At 43.8% G+C, this 26,642-nt stretch overlaps 2 protein-coding genes across 4 annotated transcripts in view; both read right to left on the bottom strand.

Annotated features, from left to right (window-relative positions):
- Positions 1-2,351, bottom strand: part of ARHGEF11 (Rho guanine nucleotide exchange factor 11) — a 77,838-nt gene extending 75,487 nt beyond the window's left edge. For all 3 annotated transcript variants that reach the window (XM_040411294.1, XM_040411295.1, XM_040411293.1), the window contains exon 1: positions 1,394-2,351. In XM_040411294.1, coding sequence (XP_040267228.1) covers positions 1,394-1,428 — 35 coding nt within the window. In that variant the 5' untranslated portion in view covers positions 1,429-2,351. The remainder of the gene's footprint in view (positions 1-1,393) is intronic.
- Positions 2,352-20,970: 18,619 nt separating this feature from the next.
- Positions 20,971-26,642, bottom strand: part of LOC120981562 (ETS translocation variant 3-like protein) — a 30,491-nt gene continuing 24,819 nt past the window's right edge. The window contains exons 5-6 of the mRNA XM_040411101.1: positions 21,273-21,453; positions 20,971-21,123 (exon numbers count right to left, since the gene is read on the bottom strand). Of these exons, the coding sequence (XP_040267035.1) occupies positions 20,971-21,123; positions 21,273-21,453 (334 nt within the window). The remainder of the gene's footprint in view (positions 21,124-21,272; positions 21,454-26,642) is intronic.

The raw sequence follows: 26,642 nt of genomic DNA on the forward strand, positions 1-26,642 counted from the left end.
CTCAAAGCAAACACAAGGCCCCGATGTCCTACAACGAGGTGAAGGTAAGGCCACTGCTTCTGTGCTGAGTGAGGTCTGGCCTCCAGCACATTAGTAACCAACATACGTGGTACACTAGGCAAGACTGCGTTCTGAGCAGGTAGACAAGTCCTAGCAGGCCTTACAATTCAAGATGGACATCTAGCCAATTGATCTAGACAACCCTCCCCACCCACCGCTACCATTGACAGATATTGTTTTGGAAAAATGGAGGTCAACCTCAGTTTAAGTGAACCAGCGCCCAGTCATTCAAAAAACAGCAATGTAAATCTATACATACAGACCTCACAAACAAGATTAGGTCAGCGGCAGTCTACTCGCAGATCTTCCTCTAAACGCATTACCTGCCCGGATAAACACAAGACGGCACGGCATAGAAATATCAAATTCTGAGATTTTTCCATCAGGAGCACAGAAGGAACGTGAAGGATCGTATCAACAGATGGGCCACAGACATGAAGCTAATTCGGCGGCGGCGGCTAAATCGGCACGACGTGGATTGGTTTTGGCCAATGGAAGTCCAAACGATTGGCTCGAAATTTTTCGGTCAACTAAATTTTTGGTCCCCAATAAAAAAAAACGCAATGATCTAAAAAATTACTTAAAAAGAGGCTGACTATTTAGATGACCTAAACATGGTAAGGGAATTACCTAAAAATACACTAAAAACATTCATTTATAAAACATTTGGTCACCCTCCCAGGTATCCAAGTAAACTTTGCTTGCATAATCATGTCAGAGTCAGAATGCCTCAGGAAATGGATTTCAAAAATGGCAAGGTAAGCGAGACAGGACCTTTCCATCTGTCATTCTAAAGGCGCAAAACACAACAACAATCATATAAAAGGCCCAAAAAATTTATACTTTATTTTTCATTTCATTTGAGCACCAGTTACAATACACCTGCATATATTACAGCTGGAAGACGAATCCGGCAGAAATGAATGTTTTTTTAAGAATTCTAAAAAAAAAAAATTTGATGAAAAAATTAATAGCAAAAGCCGTTTTCCATTTGAATGAACCCTCCTACACAAACCAGAGCAGTATTGTAGTATCACTAGCAAGTGGGAGGATCGGGGAGGGATTAACCTGTCATATATAATAAAGGTGGGACGTCAAAATACCGAATCGCACATTCACGTACAGATAACAATGCGCCACCCAACTATCTACGTAAAATTATAGTAGAAATTCATTGTACATGTATAATGATTAAAAAAAAATTTTTTTTAAATGCGTTCATTATAAAATATATAAACACGGACCAAAATAATAAAATAATGATTAAAAAAATACAAAAAATAAAAAAAAATGTAAAGCAACATAAAATAAAGAAGAAAAAAAATGTTCTCACCTGTCAATTGATGTCGGAGGTGAACTGATGCTCATTTTGGCTGTAGACGGATCCCAAACTCCAGTGTCTTGTCTCCAGATCGGAATAAACGTAATACAAAAAGGTATTTTTTTTTTTTTGGGCAATTTTACTAAACTGTTAAAGGATAAACCAACCCATCTTGCCCCCTTCTCCTCCTTCCTGTTCCAAGCTTTTCAGGTAGAGGCAAAAAAAAATTAAAAAAAATTTAAAACAATTACAGCCCCTGCCTAATCATTATGGCAAAGGGCAAAAAAAATAAAAAATAAAAATGTTGTTTTAACAGCTGTTGTGATGTTGACAAGGCAAACTTTTAACCCCCCCAGTTCAGGTTGCAGTGGTTTTTTTTCATCCTCTGCCTCCGTAACATATTATATTCCTGGGCATGGGTCGTCCAAATATCAAATAAATTAAAAAAACAAAAACAGCAACAATAATAATAATACTAAAAATGGGATTGAAAAAAAATAAATAAAAAAAAAGCAAAAATCAGCAGCAAAAAAAAATAAAATAAAAAAAATCCACAAAAATGTGCACAATTCGTTTTTTTGATTTTGTTGCAATGCACAAAATTCTTGATCCTTCCGGGCAAGAGGATGAAAAAATAGTAATTATATTCTTCTTCTTTTTGAAAGCAGATCCAGTTTTGGTAAATCCAGGAGGCCTGTTAGATCCTCAGGCTTTCCAGGAGACCCTGCCCAGCATGCACCATCCTTCCCATGGTCTGTGCACTCCTCTTCTCCTTTCCACATCAAGCAGGAAGGGACACCCAAAAAAAAATATTGAGGTCTAGGGTTGTATTGCAAAAAATATGCAAGGCCTAGATTTGCCAGCTGAGTGCAGGGTGTAGGTGCCTGAGACAGATAGAAGAAAATCAGTTATTTTCTGCTTCACTATCCCCTCCCTCCTTCCTTTCTTTCCTCTATTTTTTTCTTTCTTTCTTTGCCCTCCCCCCCTTCTGCATAAATCCAGGCAGGAGCTGCAATAAACACAGACTGGGCTGTGCTGCTCCCCTCCCCCCCTCTGACTGCGAAAGGCTGGGCTAGGCTGGGCAATGGATCCTTCCCTCCCCTTCCTCCTCTCGGTGACTGGGATCTACATACAGTGTATCACATTTGTATCTGTCATGGAATTCGGGATCATCGACCCCCCCCACCACCCCAACGAGGGATCACGTGTGGTTGCAACATCTACGTAGACGTTGAAGGTCCACCAGCTGGGCGCGGATACGTAGACTTTTTGTAGCCCTAGTCGGATAATCGCTGCATCTCGGGTGATAAAATCTTCATTTTGTCTCCTGCACACGACCGTATGGCTTTTTCGGTGTTTTGCGGATCCATTTTTTTTGTTTCCGTTGGGTTTCCGTTTTTCCGTATGGCATATACAGTAATTACATAGAAAAAATTGGGCTGGGCATAACATTTTCAATAGATGGGTCCACAAAAACGGATACGGAAGACATAAGGAATACATTCCATTTTATTTATTTTTTGCGGACCCATTGACTTGAATGGAGCCACGGAACGTGATTTGCGGGCAATAATAGGACACGTTCTATCTTTGAACAGAAATACGGAAACGGAATGCTTACGGAGACATCAGTTTTTTTTTTTGCGGAACCATTGAAATGAATGGTTCAGTATAAGTAACGCATACTGAACAAAAAAAACGGCCAGTATACTGAACGCAAAAAACGTTCGTGTGCATGAGCCCTTAGACCGTTTTTTGCGTTCCGTAAGCGGAACCATTCATTTCAATGGTTCTGCAAAAAAAAAAACGGAATGTACTCCGTATGGATTCCGTTTTCCTATTTCCGTTTTTCCGTTCCATTGAAAGATTGAACATTTCTTAATATTGCCTGCAAATCGCGTTCCGTGGCTCCATTCAAGTCAATGGGTCCGCAAAAAAAAAAAACGGAACACATAGGTAAATGCATCCGTATGTCTTCCGTATCCGTTCCGTTTTTGCGGAACAGTCTATTATTAGTATTACTGTATACTGTATATGCCATACGGAAAAACGGAACGGAAACACAACGGAAACAAAAAACTGAACAACGGATCTGTTTAAGGCCGAGTTCACACTAACGTGTGTGACCCGTGCCGCGGCCCGCAATGCACGATCGCCGGCCGTAGGTCAGCCGCATCGGATTGCGGACCCATTCACTTTAATGGGTCCGTGATCTGCCCATTCCGCAAAAAGATAGGACATGTTCTATCTTTTTGCGGAACGGAAGTACGGGACGAAACCCCACGGAAGCACTCCGTAGTGCTTCCAAGGGGTCCCGTTCCGCAATTCCGGATTTGCGGACCCATTGAAGTGAATGGGTCCGCATCCGTGATGCGGAATGCACACGGAACTAAGGCCTCTTTCCCACGGACGTGTTGCCGTATTACGGACTGCATTTGCGCCGCTCCGTGGGCATTCCGCATCACGGATGTGGACCCATTCACTTCAATGGGTCCACAAATCCGGAGATGCGGAATGGTGCGGGACGGAACCCTACGGGAAGCACTACGGAGTGCTTCCGTGGGGTTTCGTCCCGTACTTCCGTTCCGCAAAAAGATAGAACATGTCCTATCTTTTTGGGGAACGGCCGGATCGCGGACCCATTCAAGTGAATGGGTCCGCGATCCGGTGCGGCTGCTCCACAGACTGTGCTCGTGCATTGCGGCCCGCATAGGGGCGCACAAGCCCGTGGGAAAGAGGCCTAAAACGGACTGCAAAACACTGAAAAAGCCATACGGTCATGTGAAAGAGGCCTTAGGACTCGCTCACACAAAAGTTTTTTGCGTTCGGTATACGGAACCATGCATTTCAATGGTTCCGCAAAAAAACCTCAATGTACTCTGTAAGCATTCCGTTTCCGTTTTTCCGTTCTGTTCAAAGATAGAACATGTCCTATTATTGCCCGCAAATCACGTTCCGTGGCTCCATTCAAGTCAATGGGTCTGCAAAAAAAAACGGAACACATACGGAATGTACTCCGTATGTCTTCCGTATCTGTTCAGTTTTTGCGGAACCATCTATTGAAAATGTTATGCCCAGCCCAATTTTTTCTATGTAATTACTGTATACTGTATATGCCATACGGAAAAACGGAATGGAACCGGAAACACTACTGAAACAAAAAACGGAAAAACCGATTCGTTAAAAACAGCCCGCAAAACACTGAAAAAGCCATACGGTCGTGTGAACAAGCCCTTAAAGGGGTACTCCTAAAAAATAATAATTGACGGGGAGCAGACACCACCAAGGTGTGAACTAGGACCTGATCTCCTTGGTCCTGAGAAGGAAAGCGGACATAGGCGTGAATAGAAGCGTATGGTTGTTGCAGTATTTTAATGAAAATTAAAATTTTTGGAATAATTATTACCACGTATCCAGCGCCACTCCTGCCCACGGGCTCTGTCTGGTATTGCCTCTCTGACCATTTTCTTCTTCAAAGCTGTAATACCAGACATCACCAATGGACTAGGGTGGCGCTGTTTCGAGGAAGAAAAAAAAACCAGACCTAATCTTTTACAGCCCCTCCCCCCTACTAACCAGGCCAGTATGGCACCTAGTCACACACCACTAACTGCGACGCATATGGTGCTGTATCACATGGTCAGTGCGTTTGCAGCTGAATAGATTGTAAGCTTCTATGGGCAGGGTCACCTGCTTTGTTATGTAAGTAGTGGTGGTTTATGTGCTCTGCTGGGTGCATGATATACAATGGTTCTGGGAACAGAGAAGATCCGATCCTGAGATGGTGGAGACCAAGTCTACAATAAAGGCTTCTATGCAGATTTTTGGGGTGGGATGACAATGGGGCCAATGCAGTCACAGAGCTGAAACCTTGTTTTCTATCCATATGGCCAATTGATTATATTGTGTTCTAACCATTAAAGGGATTTACCACCGCTGTCCCCTGGCACTGGCTACTCAACCACATGGTAGACTTACAGACATAGAAGCCTTGGAGGAGTCTATGAACCACCATGGGCCCATAGGCAGCATAGTTACATTAGGCCTCTCACCCACACCACAATATATCTTATGGACTCTATGGTCACATATAATAGGGTCACGTTCAAAGCAGAGTTTGAAAAATCAATATATTTTTATTTAGTAACCAGATGGGCCCTTCTAAGTCCATTGGGCCCCATCTCCGGGCCTGATTTGGTGATGACTGCTGGATGTGATATGACTTTGTACAGCCATGAGCTCATGGTTATGATGTTTTACATAGCCTATGCAATGTGATGTCACATCCAGCAGTCAAGTGGTGTTAGGAATACAAAGGATAAAGGAACCATAATGTAACCCTCTAATCTAGAAGGTCCGACAAAAGTCAAGGACAAGTGGGCCACCTCTCGCTGAAGCTTATGGCAACCCATTGTACCCTTGGTGTTTGTTTAGGCTGGCACCCAATCATCTTTTAGGGTTCAAAGTCAACTTCAGAGGTAACAGAGGGGCTGAGAAACCTGCAGGTCACATAGACCATCAGGAGGGACCATTCCCCCAACCATTCCGTAAACCTCTGATCTAGAAGGTCCAGCAAAGGTCAAGGACAAGTGTCCTTCACTCGCTGATGCTTAGGGCATCCCATTATATGTCTTGTGTGTGTTCAGGCTGGCACCCAAGCATCTCATAGGGTTCAAAGACTAGGTAACCAGCGTTGGATTGAAGTCCCTTGGGCCCAGTAGAGTAAATTATTCTTAGGGTCCACCCTCTATATATATAAGACGCTAAGGGCCCTATTTTATTAGAGGTCCATTATTGACAGAGCTTGGGTCTATTGTGGGCCAGTCCAACCCTGGAGGTAACACCTGGTTGAGGAATCTGCGGGCCACACGTGACCCACCACCTAGACCACTGTGACATCATAAGGACACGGCCTTCTCTGAAGTCTTCATGAGGAAGATATGTGTAAAGCGAATACAGAGCAGTGGTAGTGTTAGTAGTTGACATACCATAGAGACAGCCCCAGAGATGACAGTGGGGCATGTCATGGCAGGTGTAACACCTCAGGTTGACTATCTACAGTCACCACCAATCAAACATGAAAAGAGTCTTATTGCTTGTCAGTAATAACTAAAGAATATAGAGTGGACATCAGGTTGGTGAAGTATGTACAGTGAACAGTATCACACCTATTTCAGCCAGAGAGGGCCCATGTGGTGGCAATTCCCGCCAATTAGACTAAATAAGTCTATATTGGTGTATAGTATTTTTACTGGTACATACAGTCCTTGGAAGAGTGTTGGGTGGCATTGCCCAGCCCAATCCTGAAACCAATATGATCATGGCTGGTTCCTTTGAGTCAACTGCTGTGCATCTGTAGCTCCTTGATTAATGGTGGGAGACCAGCGGTCAAGCCATGTCTCCTCCCTGCTTACCGCCAAGTAAATGCCTATTATACCATAAGGCCACCAGATCTCATTTGACATCACCTTGCTGCTTGAAGCACCACACATCCACCTTACACTTGAAAATCATTGGGATTAGGAGCCCACTAGTGAGTAGGTGTTTTGTCTACACTGACAAAACCAGATGGTAATACAAAAATATGCGCAAATATATTGTTTATAGGGATCGGTTGCCATTATGGGACCATCTCAGAGGATTATGAGTGGTCATTAGGTTCCTTATCCATCAAATACCATATCCTTTCCTTCTATAAGGCCATTTTTCTCCATCTGGAGAATGCTTTGGATAGATCAAATCTATGAGTCAAAGTGCAAAGATACTAGGAGGTGTCCCTGTTATATGTAAACTCACCCCTACACTGAGGTCCATGTACCCATTCTCCTTGGTTGTAGATGACAATGTGGAGAGCGATCTAGAGCACTTGCTAGAGGACAAAGAATCCAGCAGCAATTTACCCACGGTCTGTAATTGATCACTATTCATCATCTGTCATGTTTTTGTTGAGCAATGGCATGGGTGCCATGAAGTTAGACATCCCTAGTGCCATACATCCTCAGAAGAACTGATCTTCGCAATGGGTGGGTTGAGGTGGTGGTGGCCAAAGAAGTGTATGGAGTTGGTGACAATGTTAGTGCTGGAGGTGTGTAGGGAACTGGAGGAGACAGGGTGTGGGATTGAAGATCACAAGCTCCCACCAAAAGGCATTTTTGTGCCCATTTCAACCCAACTCAAAAATGTGTCCTATTCAATCCTCAGTAACAACTACGGTTTCCTACTCAATGCAGCAGAACCGACTGCAGTCAGTGTTAACCATTGACTCCATGCTGCAGGAATAACTCATCATTTCCTTGGCGCGGTCATCTATGGCAGAACACTCTTTACCCGCAGAAAGTGAGATTTACTTGGGCAGCATGCAGTAGCTGCTAATGAAGTAATGACTTGTGTGTAGCGGATGTGGGGCCGTCTTGCTTTCTCTCAGCTGGACAATTTTTGCTGCAGACTAGAATTAACCCCCTTCAGCCCGACATCTGCTCTATAATTACGCTCCCTCTCCTCATCACAGGGGATTCTGGGATTTTAAGCATATTGGCAGTCGCCCATATCCACAAGAGACAGAGGAACACACAACCACAAGAGCATTTTACTTGGCTCTCCTTGCTTGCCACTGTTCTGTTTATTTCAGGGAAGAACGGAAGTCGAATGGTTGAGAGAGCTCACAAAGGACACAATCAAGACCAGATTATAGGGGTGCAGAAAGGACAATGCCCCCCGCCTTCACCATATCAGTAATTACCCATACAAGCAGCTTTAGCATTCTCAATCATATCTGCATCTTATGGTTCCAACTGCGTGTTATGTGGCGAGCCATGGTAACATCCTACTTTCCTCCAATTTTGTAAGTTTGACACCTGGTCCCAGCTAAAGCCCCGAGTCCGAAGGTGCCCATACATCTCAAAAAACTGTTGGCTGATCAAGCTCATTCAGGTAGTAAGCCACTAGTTTTCCTTAAAATCCCTGATTCTTCTTTCCCCCAACATTCGTCCTCGGTGGAGTCTGAAGGTCCCACTGATTTAGAAGAATCTCTTGGGCCCCAATGCACAATCTATAACAGGGGCTCCTACCTACTGTGTGCCATATATACTTATGGTGTCCTCTTGGACACCAGCAATCTGGTTTCCGTTGTTCTGCTCCATCACAGGAGTAGAACAACAAAAGTTATGGCAGAAACTAATGGCGGCCAACGGACCCCATTGACTATACTGGTGTTGTTTGGGTTTCTGTTGGGGAGTCTAGCATTTTAACTGACATTAAAGCCAAGCTATTTTGTCCAGTTTGTTTCAAGGAATCTGGGACCAAGGTCCCTAAGGTATCCTCCCGCTCAGATGTGGACTAAACCTTAGGTGGCACAGGAATCTTTGGACTCTTTCAGGCACCAGGGTCCAGAGGGGAACTGCTACTCCCTATAGCTACACTCCTGGTTCCTCACTCAGGAAGGGTGTACTGTATATTGGTTTCATTAGGCACCTTCTTATACCCATACTTGCCAACTCTCCCGAATGCAAAAAGATAAGGCCTCTCGGACTCCCGGTTGAGCTTGCAAATCTTTCACGGCAAAGCCCTTCATTAATATTAACTGTCTGTGGCGCCAGGATACTACAGCCCCCGGTGCCAAATTGTGCTCTTTGAGCGTTGTACATGGCATAGAAAGGGGTGTGGCCCATCTAGAAAGAGGTGGGGTATTGAAAATGGGACTGTCATGCCCTGCTCAGGTTATGTGCGGAGGTCTGCCAGGTTAACAGCACGTGTGTAGCCTTTTGTTTTTGTTTTGGAGTTGAGCTGTATCCGCCTCCCTTCAAGTGCACTGGGTGGGGTCGTTGGTTTGAGTTTAAATTACGCCCACTCCCAGTGTCCTGTGCGGGTTATAGCTTCTGTATGGCTCAGAGGAAGGAAGGATTTGCTGTTCCTGCTCAGTAACAAGATAAGTTGGTTTTGTTTTCTTGTGGTTGTCTGTCTAGGCTGTTAGAGAGACACCTGCCCCCTCCAGGTCCTGAGGGAGCAGGCTGCCTCTTTCCCCCCTTCACCATCTTAGGGATTTTAGGGTATCTTCAGCCTAGGCTCGGGGACACGTTATTCCCACCTTCAGGGTCTGAACGTGGGCATAGAAGTCTAGTGAGAGCTGGTAGGGATTTGTCAGGAGGTCACCTTTATCCCCAGCTTCTTGCCTAGACACTTGTTTGGTGGTATTCTGTGTATCTTGTATCCTGTCCACCGTGACAGGGACGTGTCCATGGCCTGAAAAATTCATGGGTGAGCCATGTATACCTGACTTTCACAAGACTCGGTTCTGTGTCACCAAGGGATTTTGGTACACGGAGAGCCATTCCGTGCCAAACATTTTGCGGATCGCTATTTTTGTGACACAGAAATTCATTTTGTGATGTCTACTCTCATGTCCTTCACGTCATTTGAGTTTACAGAATTAATTTTGTACTACAAAAACTGATCAATCTACCAATGTGACCGTCTATGTTGCCCATAGCAACCAATCACAGCGCAGCTTTCATTTTTCAAGAGCGGAATCTGTCAAGAAAGCTGCTCTGTAATTGGTTGCTATGAGCAACAGAGAGTTGTTGTTTTTTCTTTTACCCAACTGTATAAATCTCAGTGTCGACAAACAAAAGCTAATTGTGTGCTCTAGGGGTAGCAATCAGAAACCAGCCCCAACATCTTGGGGGCCCATGGTCCCCAAGCCACATAATAAAGCAGACTTATAGATGATGGCACAGTACCCTGCTAGAAGGCGCCATCTTGTTATCAAAAGTGTATTAGTGGGGTGTAGACATTCCTCGACAGGACCCCTGTGTGGTCAGAAGTGGACGCTATGAGAGAAGCTATGTGGCGGTCATATTGGTTGTCACCCATCTTGTCCAGTAATATAGAGAAAATATTAAAGGGGCTGTCCAGGATTAGAAAAAAAAACATGGCTGCTTCAATGCAAAAACAGCTCCATGTTTTGCATCTCGTATTGCAGCTCCATTGAAGTGAACGCAACCAAGTTGTAATACCACACGCAACCTGTGGTCAAGGGTGGTGCTGTTTGAAGCAAGCAGCCATGTTTTGCTGACCCTGGACACTCCCTTTAATAGAATGGGGATGGGGTCTTGCTTGTTTATGCGAACACGTCCCTATTTTTCGTCTCGGTCTTGTCACTTTATATAGACCACAGCCTCAAGCTTCCGAAATCTTTGATCCCATTGTGTCCTGATACTTCCCAGAAACAGCAGGAAGGCGCTGGGAATTCATATGGTAAGGAAAGTATGGGATTAACCCTTACAAGTGCATAACCGCTGGAAGCAAAGGGTTAACCCCCACAGCTCTAGTCAGCCCCTATCTTGCCCTATTCACATCATGACGTCGCCCCTGTCACCTGTACAACCTGCTGATATTAGGAAAAATGTGGATCTAGCGCCCCCACCCGACCTCAGGGGACAGCCATGCAGCGGTTTATTCATTCAGAGTCCCGTCCATTATGGAGGATAGTATTTGCAGGGATCAGAGGGTTTTTTCTTGGTGATTATTATACATGAGGGATGCTGTTTCCGGTCTCATGAGCCAATGTCAAGGACAAGTTAGGACACTTTCACTGGGATGTCCTTTTAGTGGTCAGAGAATGGTCGGGGAATGGGTGAACTGGGCTGCCATCTAGTGGAGTCCTGTGTAATTACAATAAATTGACAAATTAGTGAATTTTTGAATTGAATTATTTTTGAGGCGATGGTGAAAGGATTAAAATGAGATTGAAATTATACACTGCTGTGTGTGTGTGTGTGTGTGTGTGTGTATATATATATATATATATATATATATATATATACACTGCTCAAAAAAATAAAGGGAACACAAAAATAACACATCCTAGATCTGAATTAATTAAATATTCTTCTGAAATACTTTGTTCTTTACATAGTTGAATGTGCTGACAACAAAATCACACAAAAATTAAAAAATGGAAATCAAATTTTTCAACCCATGGAGGTCTGGATTTGGAGTCACCCTCAAAATTAAAGTGGAAAAACACACTACAGGCTGATCCAACTTTGATGTAATGTCCTTAAAACAAGTCAAAATGAGGCTCAGTAGTGTGTGTGGCCTCCACGTGCCTGTATGACCTCCCTACAACGCCTGTGCATGCTCCTGATGAGGTGGCGGACGGTCTCCTGAGGGATCTCTTCCCAGACCTGGACTAAAGCATCTGCCAACTCCTGGACAGTCTGTGGTGCAACGTGACGTTGGTGGATAGAGCGAGACATGATGTCCCAGATGTGCTCAATTGGATTCAGGTCTGGGGAACGGGCGGGCCAGTCCATAGCATCAATGCCTTCGTCTTGCAGGAACTGCTGACACACTCCAGCCACATGAGGTCTAGCATTGTCTTGCATTAGGAGGAACCCAGGGCCAACCGCACCAGCATATGGTCTCACAAGGGGTCTGAGGATCTCATCTCGGTACCTAATGGCAGTCAGGCTACCTCTGGCGAGCACATGGAGGACTGTGCGGCCCTCCAAAGAAATGCCACCCCACACCATTACTGACCCAATGCCAAACCGGTCATGCTGGAGGATGTTGCAGGCAGCAGAACGTTCTCCACGGCATCTCAAGACTCTGTCACGTCTGTCACATGTGCTCAGTGTGATCCTGCTTTTATCTGTGAAGAGCACAGGGCGCCAGTGGCGAATTTGCCAATATTGGTGTTCTCTGGAAAATGCCAAACGTCCTGCACGGTGTTGGGCTGTAAGCACAACCTCTACCTGTGGAAGTCAGGCCCTCATATCACCCTCATGGAGTCTGTTTCTGACCGTTTGAGCAGACACATGCACATTTGTGGCCTGCTGGAGGTCATTTTGCAGGGCTCTGGCAGTGCTACTCCTGTTCCTCCTTGCACAAAGGCGGAGGTAGCGGTCCTGCTGCTGGGTTGTTGCCCTCCTACGGCCTCCTCCATGTCTCCTGATGTACTGGCCTATCTCCTGGTAGCACCTCCATGCTCTGGACACTACGCTGACAGACACAGCAAACCTTCTTGCCACAGCTCGCATTGATGTGCCATCCTGGATAAACTGCACTACCTGAGCCACTTGTGTGGGTTGTAGACTCCGTCTCATGCTACCACTAGAGTGAAAGCACTGCCAGCATTCAAAAGTGACCAAAACATCAGTCAGGAAACATAGGAACTGAGAAGAGGTCTGTGGTCACCACCTGCAGAACCACTCCTTTATTGGGGGTGTCTTGCTAATTGCCTATAATTTCCACCTGTTGTCTATCCCATTTGCACAACAGCATGTGAAATTGATTGTCACTCAGTGTTGCTTCCTAAGTGGACAGTTTGATTTCACAGAAGTGTGATTGACTTGGAGTTACATTGTGTTGTTTAAGTGTTCCCTTTATTTTTTTGAGCAGTGTATTATGTTTACATTGGATTTTTTGGTAGCTTTTTGGGGAACTGAATGATGTCATCAGGCAGTACTTGTGTGATGATATTCATCAGTCCCAGCCAGAAGACCCATCACTTGGGTCGATAGCATTTTTTGAGAGGCACCACTGAAGTTGGTACTGAGAAGGGAAGGAGTAACTAAAAGGAACCTGTATGGGGATGTTTCCCCCTTTACGTAAAACGTGTGTTTCACCTGTTAGTGTTTATGGGTAGGGGGGTCCCTGTCGGTGGCACAGGAGGAGGTGCAGGGCATCAGCGTAGAGAACCTGACAGGAACATGGTGGTAAAAGATGTATGAAAAAGGCATAGTCCCGAAAATTCCTAGGATTGTCCTAAATTTTCAGAGAAAACGCCAGCTAAATCAGCTTGTCCCAGCTAAAAATATAAAAATAAAAACGAGTGAGGTTATGTAAAGCATGCCCAGAAGAGGGCATTGCAAAGCCGGTTTGAGTTGGGCTTAACTGCCCAAAATTTACCAACAAAATGGATAGTTGGGCAGTTCATTAAAGGTAACGGTGCAGAGGCCATGATTAGCCATGGGAAGGGCAAAACTATACAAAGTGGCTAGTTCAACCAAATGGTAAACATCTAGGCACCCACAGTGGATCTGGCAAAAAGCTGACTTTGGGCACAACCCAAATCTAGTGGACCTTTTGCACCATCTCATAGTCCCCATCCTGGATCGAGGACTGCTGAGCAATCTGTCATGGAAGTTTTGATGCCCCGCTAAAGGCCTGCCTCACCCTATAGATGGTGCCCCCTTTACAAACCTGGTGCCAGCCTTGACCCCATCCATGAGGAAGGAGGATGTGAGAAATGTGGTGGGACCTCTCTCACAATGCACATCGACCTGAGGTACCTTTCATTCACATGACCAGTAATGAGCTACTGCATCTCCTGTAGATAGGGTTAAATGACTCGTGTCTTTGACCATGTGGTGACTGGACTTATCTAGATCAGGGATGTCCAACTTGCAAAACTACAACTCCCAGCATGCCCGGGCAGCCAACTGTTATCAGGCTACAGCAGGCCAGGGTGGGAGTTGTAGTTTTAAAACAACTGGAGGGCCGCAGGTTGAGCATTCCTGATCTAGATCATGTTTGACCCTTTGTGTGGATACAACCATTTCCATTCATTTGGGGTAGGTTCACTTTTTATAATATCGTAGATGGCTTCTGCTCCCCTAAAGGTTCTTGATCCTCTCGTCTGACTAGATGGAGAGTTCTGGAATTTCACTTACATCTTGAAGCTCATGGTCCAGAAAAGACTTCTCCCTCCCCCACCTGGTTATACTCATGTTATTGATCTGTAGTGGCTATGCTCATCGTATAGAATGTTCTACACTCAGCAAGGACAATGTCACTTACACCTCACCAAGGGACACCTCCTTAAGGTCAGCAGATGGTCATAAAGGACTGCAATAAAAATCTGATCTGATGTGAATATTTCATTTCCATCTACGCTATCTGTGAAATGTTTTCCAGATGGGTATATTGTGAGTTTCTATTATATATTCAGAACAAATATATCTACCATCATTCATCTAACTACCTACCCATCCATCTACTTGTCTAACAAGCACCCACCTATGCATCCATCTACTCATCAACCTGTCCATCCACCCAACTATCTCATAATCCACCTACGTGTAGCTAGCAAACATCTGGTACCTGATATCTATCTAGTAACCATCTAGTACAGGGATCAGCAACCTTCAGCACTCTAGCTGCTGTGAAACTACAACTCCCAGCATGCAAACATGCTCAGGTGTTCTGATAGCTCCCACAGAAGTGAATGAAGCATTCTGGGAGTTGTAGTTTCTGAACATCAGAGGGCCGGAGGCTGCTGATCTAGTAGACATCTAGTAACCATCTAGTAGACATCTAGTGTCCATTCATCCCATATAACATCTGTCTTCTATCTAATGTATATCAAATATCTCTCCATCCATCCCTGTCTCAGGTCTGTCTCGTATCCATCTATCTTCAGCTCTCTGAATAAAATGTTCTATAGAATTTTCCAGCCGGTTACACACTTTGGTCTCCAGGTTTGAGGCAGTTACTTCTTGTATTGTCTTCTCCTGCAGATGCCCACCCTCCTCAGATTAATGTGATGTTAGAATCTCCTAATTAGGTGAATTTTCTTAGTCACCAGAATCTTCCGCTCCTGGGTCAGTGATCCGTGCTGAAGCCATCTTCTCAGCATGGCTTTGATGTGGATAACCCTGTCTCTGATAATTAGCTTCATGTGGCCAAATGTCAGGCAGTGAGGCCTTCAAGGCGAAAATATCCAATAGAGCGGCGGCTCCTGCTGATCTCCATTCTCCGTCCACTTGTTCCAACTGGGAATAATACCCTGTATTGTGAATGTATGCTGGCAGGGGAGATCAGCACTAGGGATACACCTGGGCCCTGGTGCCTTCGGGGACCCTTGGTGACTGAAGAACAGCAGAAATATTAAAGGGCGGTATACCAAGCCATATACAAAACACTGCATCTCTATAGTATACATATCCTGTGCAGTGTGAGGTCATCAAATGCATGACATCACTGAAGCAAACATCACCTAAATGGTTAGTACAAGATTATTATTTTTTTTAATGTGACGCCATCCACAGGTTGTGCCTGGTATTACAGCTCAGCTCTAGAGATGAGCAAATCGAATCCCACGAAGTGGAATTCAATCTGAATTTCAGGATCAATTCGATTTGCCCCCAAGCCAAATTTCCTCGTGCTTCGTGTCAGCGAATCAATTTAACCTGAAATAGTGTAAAAAACAAAACAAAAATCAAACTTACTCCTCCATTTGCTCTCGACAGGCCGCCAGCCTCCATCTTGATTGAAGAACTCGGCCGAAATCCCGTGCGTGGTGACGTATGACGTCACGAGCAAATGGAGGCGGTAAATTGGATTAAAAAAAAAATTATTGTTCATTTTACACTGACGGGGGCTGCGCTATAGCAGCTCCCTGTCATTGCACCCGCTACTTACTAAAAAATGCGCTTTGTGATGTTACATCCTGTATTATACTCCAGAGCTGCACTCACTATTCTGCTGGTGCAGTCACTGTGTACATACATTACTTATCCTGTACTGATCCTGAGTTACATCCTGTATTATACTCCAGAGCTGCACTCACTATTCTGCTGGTGCAGTCACTGTGTACATACATTACTTATCCTGTACTGATCCTGAGTTACATCCTGTATTATACTCCAGAGCTGCACTCACTATTCTGCTGGTGCAGTCACTGTGTACATACATTACATTACTTATCCTGTACTGATCCTGAGTTACATCCTGTATTATACTCCAGAGCTGCACTCACTATTCTGCTGGTGCAGTCACTGTGTAGTCCTCAGAGCTGAAATCCTCCAGTTTTACCTACCTGACTGTGTATTGTACACTGATGTATGAAAACCTACAGCTAGTCGTAGCCAGAACACGTTGAATTCTTCTTAACTCTCCTCCTGTTCTCTGGTAGACCCTGCATATTTTCAGATGATACAGACAACCCATTGGTTTCAATAGGCACTGTGTAATGCTTCATTTCCCCTGTGGGGGCACTGTAGAGGAATTTAACACTTGCTGAACAGATTACAGCTGAACACTGGAGGTCGGAGCAGTAGGACACCATAAGATGAACTTATCGTAAGGGAACCTTTCTACCAAGAACAGATTGTCCAAAGTGGAGAACCCCTTTAAGTAAATCAGTTCAACTCTGGCATTTTACAGACACGGGGCCGGCAGTTTCTCTACCTTCTCAGCTTTCCACTCCGTTCCTTGGGCCATGTCTCAGACATGACTAACATGAGAACTATCGTCCTGTGGTTTTCTGCAGGAATCTGCTGCAGATTCTTTCGGGGAATATAAGAAATGGATTAGGCTGTGTGGTGGTTACAACAGCCGCCAGTAATAATAAGGCCAGACGGTTACAAGGGGTTCTCTAACAAGGATCCCCAAACAACAGGCTGATCACAAGATGTCCCACTACTGGAGCCATCAGCGGTAATCTGTGGGAGAAATCGGCTTCAAGTGTTCAGTTTGCCAACAGCGCCTCCACAGGAGAAACCAAGTATTACATGGCGTCCACTGAAATCAATGCTCTGTCTCTAACACATGGACCTGCTGGGTCCTCCAAAGCAAGAGATGCTCTTTGTAGACACTCTCAGCTCTGGACCTTCTGTATGCTCCTCTACCTGGAGGCAGAAATGCCATTCAGGAGCCTGGAAAATTTGGGTGACACTCCCTGCGGAAGCCGTTTAAGTTATTCCATACGGATCAGATCAGCTCACCCAGATGTTTCTCCAGACGTTCCACATTTTACTATCGGTCAAGTAAATGCAGTGCAGTTTATTAAGGGTTAATGTGGTAAATATATTTATGTACAATCTATATACAGGCAGTGGATAAGTGCATACATTAGTCTGAAGTGTCCCTTTAAGAAATTTCTACTTCTGCAATACCTCATTAGACCACCAGATAGCGGAGGATTTAGGCCGGTTTCAGCAGCCAGGTCTTGCTGCTGAGGTTCATGTGCTCAATGTCAGGAGAAGGATAAAGCTTAGCGCTTACGTCATGGCCCAGACATATCTTTGGAGGCTCGGCGAGCTCTTGGAACGGGTTCTTGTCCCCCGGCGCTCTAAACTGGCTCTCTGGGTCTGGTTTCATGGTGGTAGGAGATGTCAACGCATGTAGGTGGTCTACAGAGGACATGGTCCTATGCCCCAGATAGGGGTTGAGAAGGTGTCCTCCCGTCGCTCTGCCGTGCGCTCCTCTGTGGCTCTGGATTATTTCTTCTAGAGACATAAGCGCTTGGCTTTGGTGGATCAGGCGGCTGGCACACAGCTGCCACTCGGTTGTGCCAGGCAGAACTTGAGTAGGCGAGCAGAGGGATCGGCTGGGGTGGAGGGGTAACTCCGTACTAGGCTGGGAGGACGAGCCTGGCAGGTACAGGTGACCACTACTTCTGAAATTGCAGCAGGCCCCAGGAAAGCATGACGTAGGCATGATACTATGCCCTGGGTGGAAGAGAAAACACATTGGTTGACTCCCTTAAAGGGGACCCATCACCTCTCCTGATATGTCCTTTTGAGTAGATACTTGTATTCCCTATGAAAAACCGATTCAGGAGCCTCTATTCATAGGGCTCTATATTGTGCTGTTCCTCTGTTATTCCTAAAGGAAATTTAACAATAAATTGACATCTGGGTGTTCTAGTGCCCTCGTCCAGGGGGTGTGTCCACGGATTGGACAATGGCAGTGTGTGTAGGGACACACCCCTCAACTGTTTACACTTAGGTGTCAATTTTGTCATACATTTCAAGTAGGAATAACAGAGGAACAACAGTCCATGGAAAGATGCCCCAGAATTGATGTATTATGAGGAATACCATTATTTAATACAACGGACATGTTAGGAGAGGCGACAGGTCCTCTTCAAAGAAATATCCAGCAGAGGACCGCCTGCCGCTTCCCCTACCCTACTGAACTCTGCAGGTAGTTGTAGATCTGGTTACCTAGCAACTATATCACTTCCTGTCTGGGTGACTACCATCCCTGAACATGTAGCAAACAGGCAGTTCTATCTGCTGTATAGCAGACTGCCTACAGAAACTAAACACTAAAAATACCAAAAAAAACATGTCACCCCCTTTAAATTCTAGTATAACCAGGTAAACACTGCAGCCAATTAATAGCCTCATTGGTTTAGTGCTGTACTAGCGCTGAATCAGTGGGGCTAAAGGAGTACGTTTTTGTTTAGTTTTTTTTTACAATTTGAAAGGGCTCTGTCAGCAGGATCAACCCTATTAAACCAGACATACTGTCTGGTAGGGCTCATCATGCTGAACAAAACGATACCTTTCTTTTTTCTGTATGCTAAACAGCTGCAGAGATATCTGCGTTTTTCATACACAAATGAGAAGTTCGAGCACCAGGAGGCAGGGCTGAATCCTTTGAGCACTGCTTTGAACCACCCCCTCTGCTCTGCACCCTCCTCCCTCCCCTTGATTGACAGGGCTAGAAATCAGCATGCTGAGGGCAGAGCTGTGTCCTAACATCTACATATCATGTACACTATGTACTATAGCTTCACCACACTGAGATCTGCTCAGATAACTCAGATTACTGCTTTAGGGCTCATTAAGACGGCCGTATGCTGTCCGCAAAAATGCGGATCCGTTTTTTTTTCTGCGGATTAGATGCTGTCCCATTCATTTCTATGGAGCCCTTTTCTCCCAGCAAAAAAATTAAACATGTCCTATACTTATCAGTGAAAATCAGGACATGGCCCTATTGAAGTCTATGGATCAACAAAAAAACTGAATGCAATCCGTTTTTTTGCGGACATGCTGAACTGTTCGCAAAAAAACGGATCAGCATTTTTGCGGATGGCCGTCTGAATGAGCCCTCATTCACAAGCACAATATATGATTATAACGACACCAGTAATATGTGATAGCTTCTAAGCATAGAAAAAACTGACATCTCTATAGGGAAAGGCTATAGTTTGGTCGTAAGTTCTTGGTTTTGCATGGAGAGATCCCAGGTTTGAATCCTGACTGACACTTACATAAACTTTTTTTCTCTCTCATTTAACCCATAATAAAAGGCTATACTATAATAAATAATATATAAGCATATAATAACAATAAAAAGCCTTATATTGAGAATAGGGGTTTTATTTGCTTAGAAACCTAAAAACTACGACTGGTTTATTCACAGGCACAATATAGGTTTATAAAGAAACCAGCAATATTTATTAGCTTTCTAAGTCTAAAAACATCTCAATATGATTAGGATATAGACTTTAATTATGGGTGAAATATCTGAAGAAAAAAAAAATCTGGAAGTCTATCCCATGATTCAAACCTAGGATCTCTACATGCAAAATCATATACTTACCACCAAGCCATAGCAATACCACATAGAGATTTATGTTTTTTCTATGCTTAGAAGCTAACACATATTACTGATGTCTTTATAATCATACGTTACAGTGGCGTATATATAGAAAAGTAAGGGCCCTATAGCAAGGATAAAACCAGGCCCAGAAGGGTTTCCGTCTAAACCCCTTTTAGTGACCCTCGGGCCATTTTTTCCACTGCCTCATATGCTAAAAGTTGTTTCTTTAGAGAGTAGAGTACTGACCAAGTTTTCACCACCAGTAGAAAAGGAGATGATCACAACTGGGCCCCTTCTTGCCCTGGGACCCATAGTAGTCGCATGGTCTGCCGCTATGGTACTTACGCCCCTGATTTGTTGTGCCTGTGGGTATAGCAGTAATATGTAGATTAGCTTTCTGAGCATATCTCAGTGTGGTGAAGCTATAGTACATAGTGTATATGATATGTATATACTAGGACACTGCTTTGCCCTCAGCATGTCTAGCCTATGCAGAGCACAGTGGGTGTCACAGTATGAATACAAACACTGATTTCTCTGCAGCTTTTTAGCATACAGACAAAAGAAAGGTATCGTGTTAATCAGCACGATGAGCCCTACCAGCCAGCATGTCTGGTTTAATAGGGTTGATCCTGATGACAGAGCCACTTTAAAACATTCCCTACTTTTTTATGTCCTGAACGCCCCCTTTAAAAGGCTATGAACGCCTTTGTGGGCATTTTTTATGATTGCATTTTGGGTTAAAAAAAAAACATTTGTTTCCACTGGCCTTTATTAATAATATTGAGTTGTTTCTGAGGTATATGGGTTAAAAATCTGTCTGCCACAGTCTGTTTTCTTTGAAACCCCTCATCTGACGGCTCATGTGTAGCTGTTATATCTTCTGACCTCAAACATTTCAGCCATATTCTTATCAGTTTGATAAGAATTGCACTATAATGAGTGTGTACGAGGTCAGGACATCAGAGATAAGACCTACATGAGCTGTTAAATGACGGGATTCAAAGCCAGCAAACAGACTGCTTTTTAACCCTGTGTCTCAGAAACGGCTGAATATTTTTTTTTTTTACTAAAGACCAGATGATAAAATGATTTTAGCCCAAAAAGAGTAAAATGCATAAAAAAAAATTGGGGGTGCTATTTATAAGGCTGTCTACTGCTCTTTCAACCACTAGGTGGCGCTGGTTCAATTAAGCTGCAGCCCCTTATCTCTTTAATTTGCACTTCCCCACTGTCAATGGACTTATAGATTAGATACATGCCAGGGCCTGTTCAGACTTACTGCCCACTCCCAACGCCTTCTTGTTTGCGCTGCTGTCGTCATCTATTGGACTCTGGAGTAGCCTGCGGCAGGCGAGTTGGTCGGCCAGGAGCTTGTGCGCAAGGATGGTATTATGTAAAACCTGAAGAGAACGAAAAATCCTGAAAATCTTACAAAAACATCACTGCCATGACACTAATCGCTTATATGATCCCTGTCCCTTTAAATACTCCTATAATATTGAACAGATTGTATATATGAAGTAGTCATTGTAAAAAAAAAGTGCATTACCTCCCTATGGACACCAGGTGGCGGTGCAGCCGTACGGCACACACTGTTTCCCAGCACCGCGGGCGGAGGATATCTTATGTCCCACATCGGGTAGTTAACAAAGATCAGTTTACTGAAGTTAAACCTGTAGGTAAATCTCTTCCCCTTCGTCTTGTGCAGAATTCTTTTGTTGTAGTAATATCTAAAAAATCCAAAACGTACAGATTAGTAAAACTAAAAAAAAATATCTTGATTTGGGGCCAAATCAGCCACAAAAGTGGAATCCAGTAGGAATTTGAGACATATCCACAGTGTATCCTATGTCCATGCTGTCAGCTAAGTTCTCATGTCCATTCAAGACAGTGACAAGACTACAACCACTTGTGATCTACCCTAGGCATTCAAAACATAGTTTTTGTTTTTTTTATTACTGTGCTGGCCCCTTAAGATTTAAAGGGCCAGCAGTGCAAAAAAAAAAGTGCAATAATAAAATTAGAGTTACTCCAACAATAACGTTCCTTCCAGTGACTGTTAGCTGACAGTTCTGACAACCGATCATGTTCTTCTAATTGACCGCCATAAGCCTTGACCTCCATCTGATGGCTACTGATGTACAGTGCCTTGCAAAAGTATCCACCCCCTTGTTTTGTTACATTACAGCCTTAAGTTCAAGGTTTTGTTAATCTGAATTTGATGTGATGGATCAGAAATGGGAAAAATACATAAATAAAACTATTGTTTAGAAATAGAAAAACAGAAAATTGTCATGTGCATATGTATTCCCCCCCTTTGTTAGGAAGACCATAAAAAGTTCTGGTGCAACCAATTACCTTTAGAAGTCACATAATTAGTGACATGATGTCACTGTGTGCAATCTAAGTGTCACATGATCTGTCATTACATATACACACCAGAGGCTGCAACACCTAAGCAAGAGGCATCACTTACCAAACACTGCCATGAAGACCAGGGAGCTCTCCAAACAAGTAAGGGACAATGTTGTTGAGAAGTACAAGTCAGGATTAGGTTATAAAAAAAATATCCAAATCTTTGATGATCCCCAGGAGCACCATCAAATCTATCATAACCAGATGGAAAGAACATGGCACAACAGCAAACCTGCCAAGAGATGGCTGTCCACCAAAACTGACGGACCGGGCAAGGAGGGCATTAATCAGAGAGGCAGCACAGAGACCTAAGGTGACCCTGGAGGAGCTGCAGAGTTCCACAGCAGAGACTGGAGGATCTGTACATAGGACGACAATAAGCCGTACGCTCCATAGAGTCAGGCTTTATGGCAGAGCGGCCAGAAGAAAGCCATTACTATCGACTAAAAACAATAAGGCACGTTGTGAGTTTGCGGAAAGGCATGTGGGAGACTCCCAAAATGTATGGAGGAAGGGGCTCTGGTCTGAGGAGACTAAAATTGAACTTTTCAGCCAAAGAAAACGCTATGTCTGGCGCAAACCCAACACTTCCTATCACCCAAAGAACACCATCCCCACAGTGAGACCTGGTGGTGGCAGCATCATACTGGGGAGATGGGACTGGGAAACTGGTCAGAGTCGAGGGAAAGATGGATGGGGCTAAATACAGGGATATTCTTGAGCAGAACCTGTACTACTCTGTGTGTGATCTGAGGCTCGGACGAAGGTTCACCTTCCAGCAGGACAATGACCCCAAACACACGGCTAAAGCAACACTTGAGTGGTTTAAGGGGAAACATGTAAAAGTGTTGGAATGGCCGAGTCACAGCCCAGATCTCAATCCAATAGAAGATCTGTGGTCAGACTTAAAGGTTGCTGTTCACAAGCAGAAACATCCAACCTGAAGGAGCTGGAGCAGTTCTACAAGGAGGAATGGGCAGAAATCCCAGTGGTAAGAGGTGGCAACTGCTCATAGAGGCTTATCCAAAGCGACTTGGAGCTGTGATTGCCGCAAAAGGTGGCTCTACAAAGTATTGACTTTAGGGGGGTGAATAGTTCTGCACATTGACTTTTTGTGTTATTTTGTCCTATTTGTTGTTTGCTTCACAATAAAAAAATAAAAATAAAAATCTTCAAAGTTGTCGGCATGTTCTGTAAATTAAATGATGCAAATCCTCAAACAATCCATGTTAATTCCAGGTTGTGAGACACCAAAATACGAATAAAAGTCAAGGGGGTGAATACTTTTGCAAGGTACTTTAATGCCAGAAACCTGACTAATAAAACTGGGGAGCTGGAATTAGTGATGTATGAGGATAGCTATGACAGTGGGAATAACTGAGACATGGCTGGATGATAGCTATGACAGTGGGAATAACTGAGACACGGCTGGATGATAGCTATGACTGGGCAGTTAATGTACAGGGTTACAGTCTGTTTAGAAAGGATCGCCAAAACCGGAGAGGGGGAGGGGTCTGCCATTATGTAAAGTCTTGTCTAAAGCCCACAGTCCGGGAAGATATAAGTGAGGGACATGGACATGTGGAGTCACTGTGGGTAGAGATATATGGAGCTAAAAAGAACAATAAATTACTAATAGGAGTTTACTATAAACCACCTAATATACCAGAGTCCACAGAAAATCTACTACTAAACGAGATAGACAAGGTGGCAAATCATAATGAGGTGGTTATTATGGGGGAACTCCGCAGATATAGACTGGGAAACTGAGACCTGTACATCTCATAAAGGAAACAGGTTCTTGGCAATAACCAAAGACAATTATCTCTCCCAACTGGTTCAGGACCCGACTAGAGGGACGGCCATACTGGACTTAGTATTAACCAATAGACCTGACAGAACAACAGACGTGCAGGTTGGGGGACACCTGGGAAATAGTGACCATAAAGTAATAACCTTCCAATTATCATTCAAAAGAGTGTTTTTTCAGGGAGGAACAAAAATACCAAACTTCAAAAAAGCTAAATTTAGCCAACTAAGAGAGGCCATAGGCCTAACTAACTGGGACAAAGTCCTCACAAATAAAAATACAGCCACAAAATGGGATATGTTTAAAAGTATCCTAAAATCTAATTGTGAGAGGTACATACCGTATGGGAATAAAAGGTTAAGGAACAAGAAGAAAGCAATGTGGATAAATAGAACTTAATAAATGACAAAAAGAAATGTAAATCACTAAAACAGGAGGGGAGCGAGGAAGCACTGAAAATCTATAAGCAAAAAAAAATAAGAATATGTAAAAAACAAATAAAAGCGGCCAAACTAGAAACCGAGAGATTAATTGCCAAAGAGAGCACAACTAACCCTAAAATGTTCTTGAATTATATAAATGGTAAAAAGTACAAATCTGAAGGTGTCGGCCCTTTACAGAGTGATGAGGGGGGAGTCGCAGAGAGCGACGAGGAGAAAGCAAAGCTGTTAAATATTTTTTTCTCCACTGTATTTACTGAAGAAAATAAACTGTCAGATGATATGCAGAATGTAAAAGTTAATTCCCCATTAAAAGTGCCCTGTCTTAAAAAGATTAAAATATACAAATCGCCAGGACCAGATGGCATACACCCCCGTATCCTAAGAGAATTAAGTAATGTCATAGCCAGACCCTTATTTCTGATATTTAATGACTATACTGACCGGGAGTGTTCCACAGGATTGGTACATAGAAAATGTGGTGCCAATATTCAAAAAGGGTCCAAAAACAGAGCCCGGAAACTATAGGCCGGTAAGTTTAACATCCGTCGTGGGTAAACTGTTTGAAAGTTTTCTAAGAGATGCTATCTTGGAGCACCTCAATGAAAATAAGCAAATAACGCCATATCAGCATGGCTTCATGAGGGATCGGTCATGCCAAACAAATTTAATCAGTTTCTATGAGGAGGTAAGTTCTAGACTTGACAGCGGCGAATCAATGGATGTCGTGTATCTGGACTTCTCCAAAGCATTTGACACTGTACCACATAAAAGGTTAGTATATAAAATGAGAATGCTCGGACTGGGAGAAAACGTCTGTATGTGGGTAAGTAACTGGCTGAGGGATAGAAAACAGAGGATGGTTATTAGCGGTACACACTCAGATTGGGTCACTGTCACTAGTGGAGTACCTCAGGGGTCAGTATTGGGCCCTATTCTCTTCAATATATTTATTAATGATCTTGTAGAAGGCTTGCACAGTAAAATATCAATTTTCGCAGATGACACTAAACTGTGTAAAGTAATTAACACTGAAAAGGACAGTATACTGTATATATATATATATATATATATATATATATATATACTACTGAGGACAGTATACTACTACAGAGGGATCTGGATAGATTGGAGGCTTGGGCAGATAAGTGGCAGATGAGGTTTAACACTGACAAATGTAAGGTTATGCACATGGGAAGGAATAATGCAAGTCACCCGTACATACTAAATGGTAAAACACTCGGTAACACTGACATCGAAAAGGATCTAGGAATTTTAGTGAACAGCAAACTAAGCAGCAAAAACCAGTGTCAGGCAGCTGCTGCCAAGGCCAATAAGATAATGGGTTGCATCAAATGGGGCATAGATGCCCGTGATGAGAACATAGTCCTACCACTTTACACATCACTAGTCAGACCACACATGGAGTACTGTGTACAGTTCTGGGCTCCTGTGAACAAGGCAGACATAGCAGAGCTGGAGAGGGTCCAGAGGAGGGCAACTAAAGTAATAACTGGAATGGGGCAACTACAGTACCCTGATAGATTGTGAGCATTAGGGTTATTCACATTAGAAAAAAGACGACTGAGGAGAGATCTAATAACTAAGTATAAATATATCAGGGGTCTGTACAGAGATCTCTCCCATCATCTATTTATCCCCAGGACTGTGACTGTGACGAGGGGACATCCTCTGCGTCTGGAGGAAAGAAGGTTTGTACACAAACATAGAAGAGGATTCTTTACGGTAAGAGCAGTGAGACTATGGAGCTCTCTGCCTGAGGAGGTGGTGATGGTGAGTACAATAAAGGAATTCAAGAGGGGCCTGGACGTATTTCTGGAGCGTAATAATATTACAGGCTATAGCTACTAGAGAGGGGTCGTTGATCCAGGGAGTTATCTGATTGCCTGATTGGAGTCGGGAAGGAATTTTTTGCCCCTTAAGTGGGGAAAATTGGCTTCTACATCACAGTTGTTTTTTTTTTTACTTCCTCTGGATCAACTTGCAGGATGACAGGCCGAACTGGATGGACAAATGTCTTTTTTCAGCCTTATATACTATGTTACTATGTTACCATCTACAGCCACCACCAGGGGGAGCTCATTACATGCAGATTTATACAGCTCCCCATTCACTTCAATTCTCGTTGTACAAATCCATATGTAGTTAGCTCCCCCTAGTGGTGGCTGCATGCTACCTCATTAACAGTTTATCAGATAGATTAAGAAATTAATCAGAATGTGGGGGGCATTAA

This window comes from Bufo bufo, chromosome 11, assembly GCF_905171765.1.
Source record: "Bufo bufo chromosome 11, aBufBuf1.1, whole genome shotgun sequence".
Lineage (NCBI taxonomy): Eukaryota > Metazoa > Chordata > Amphibia > Anura > Bufonidae > Bufo > Bufo bufo.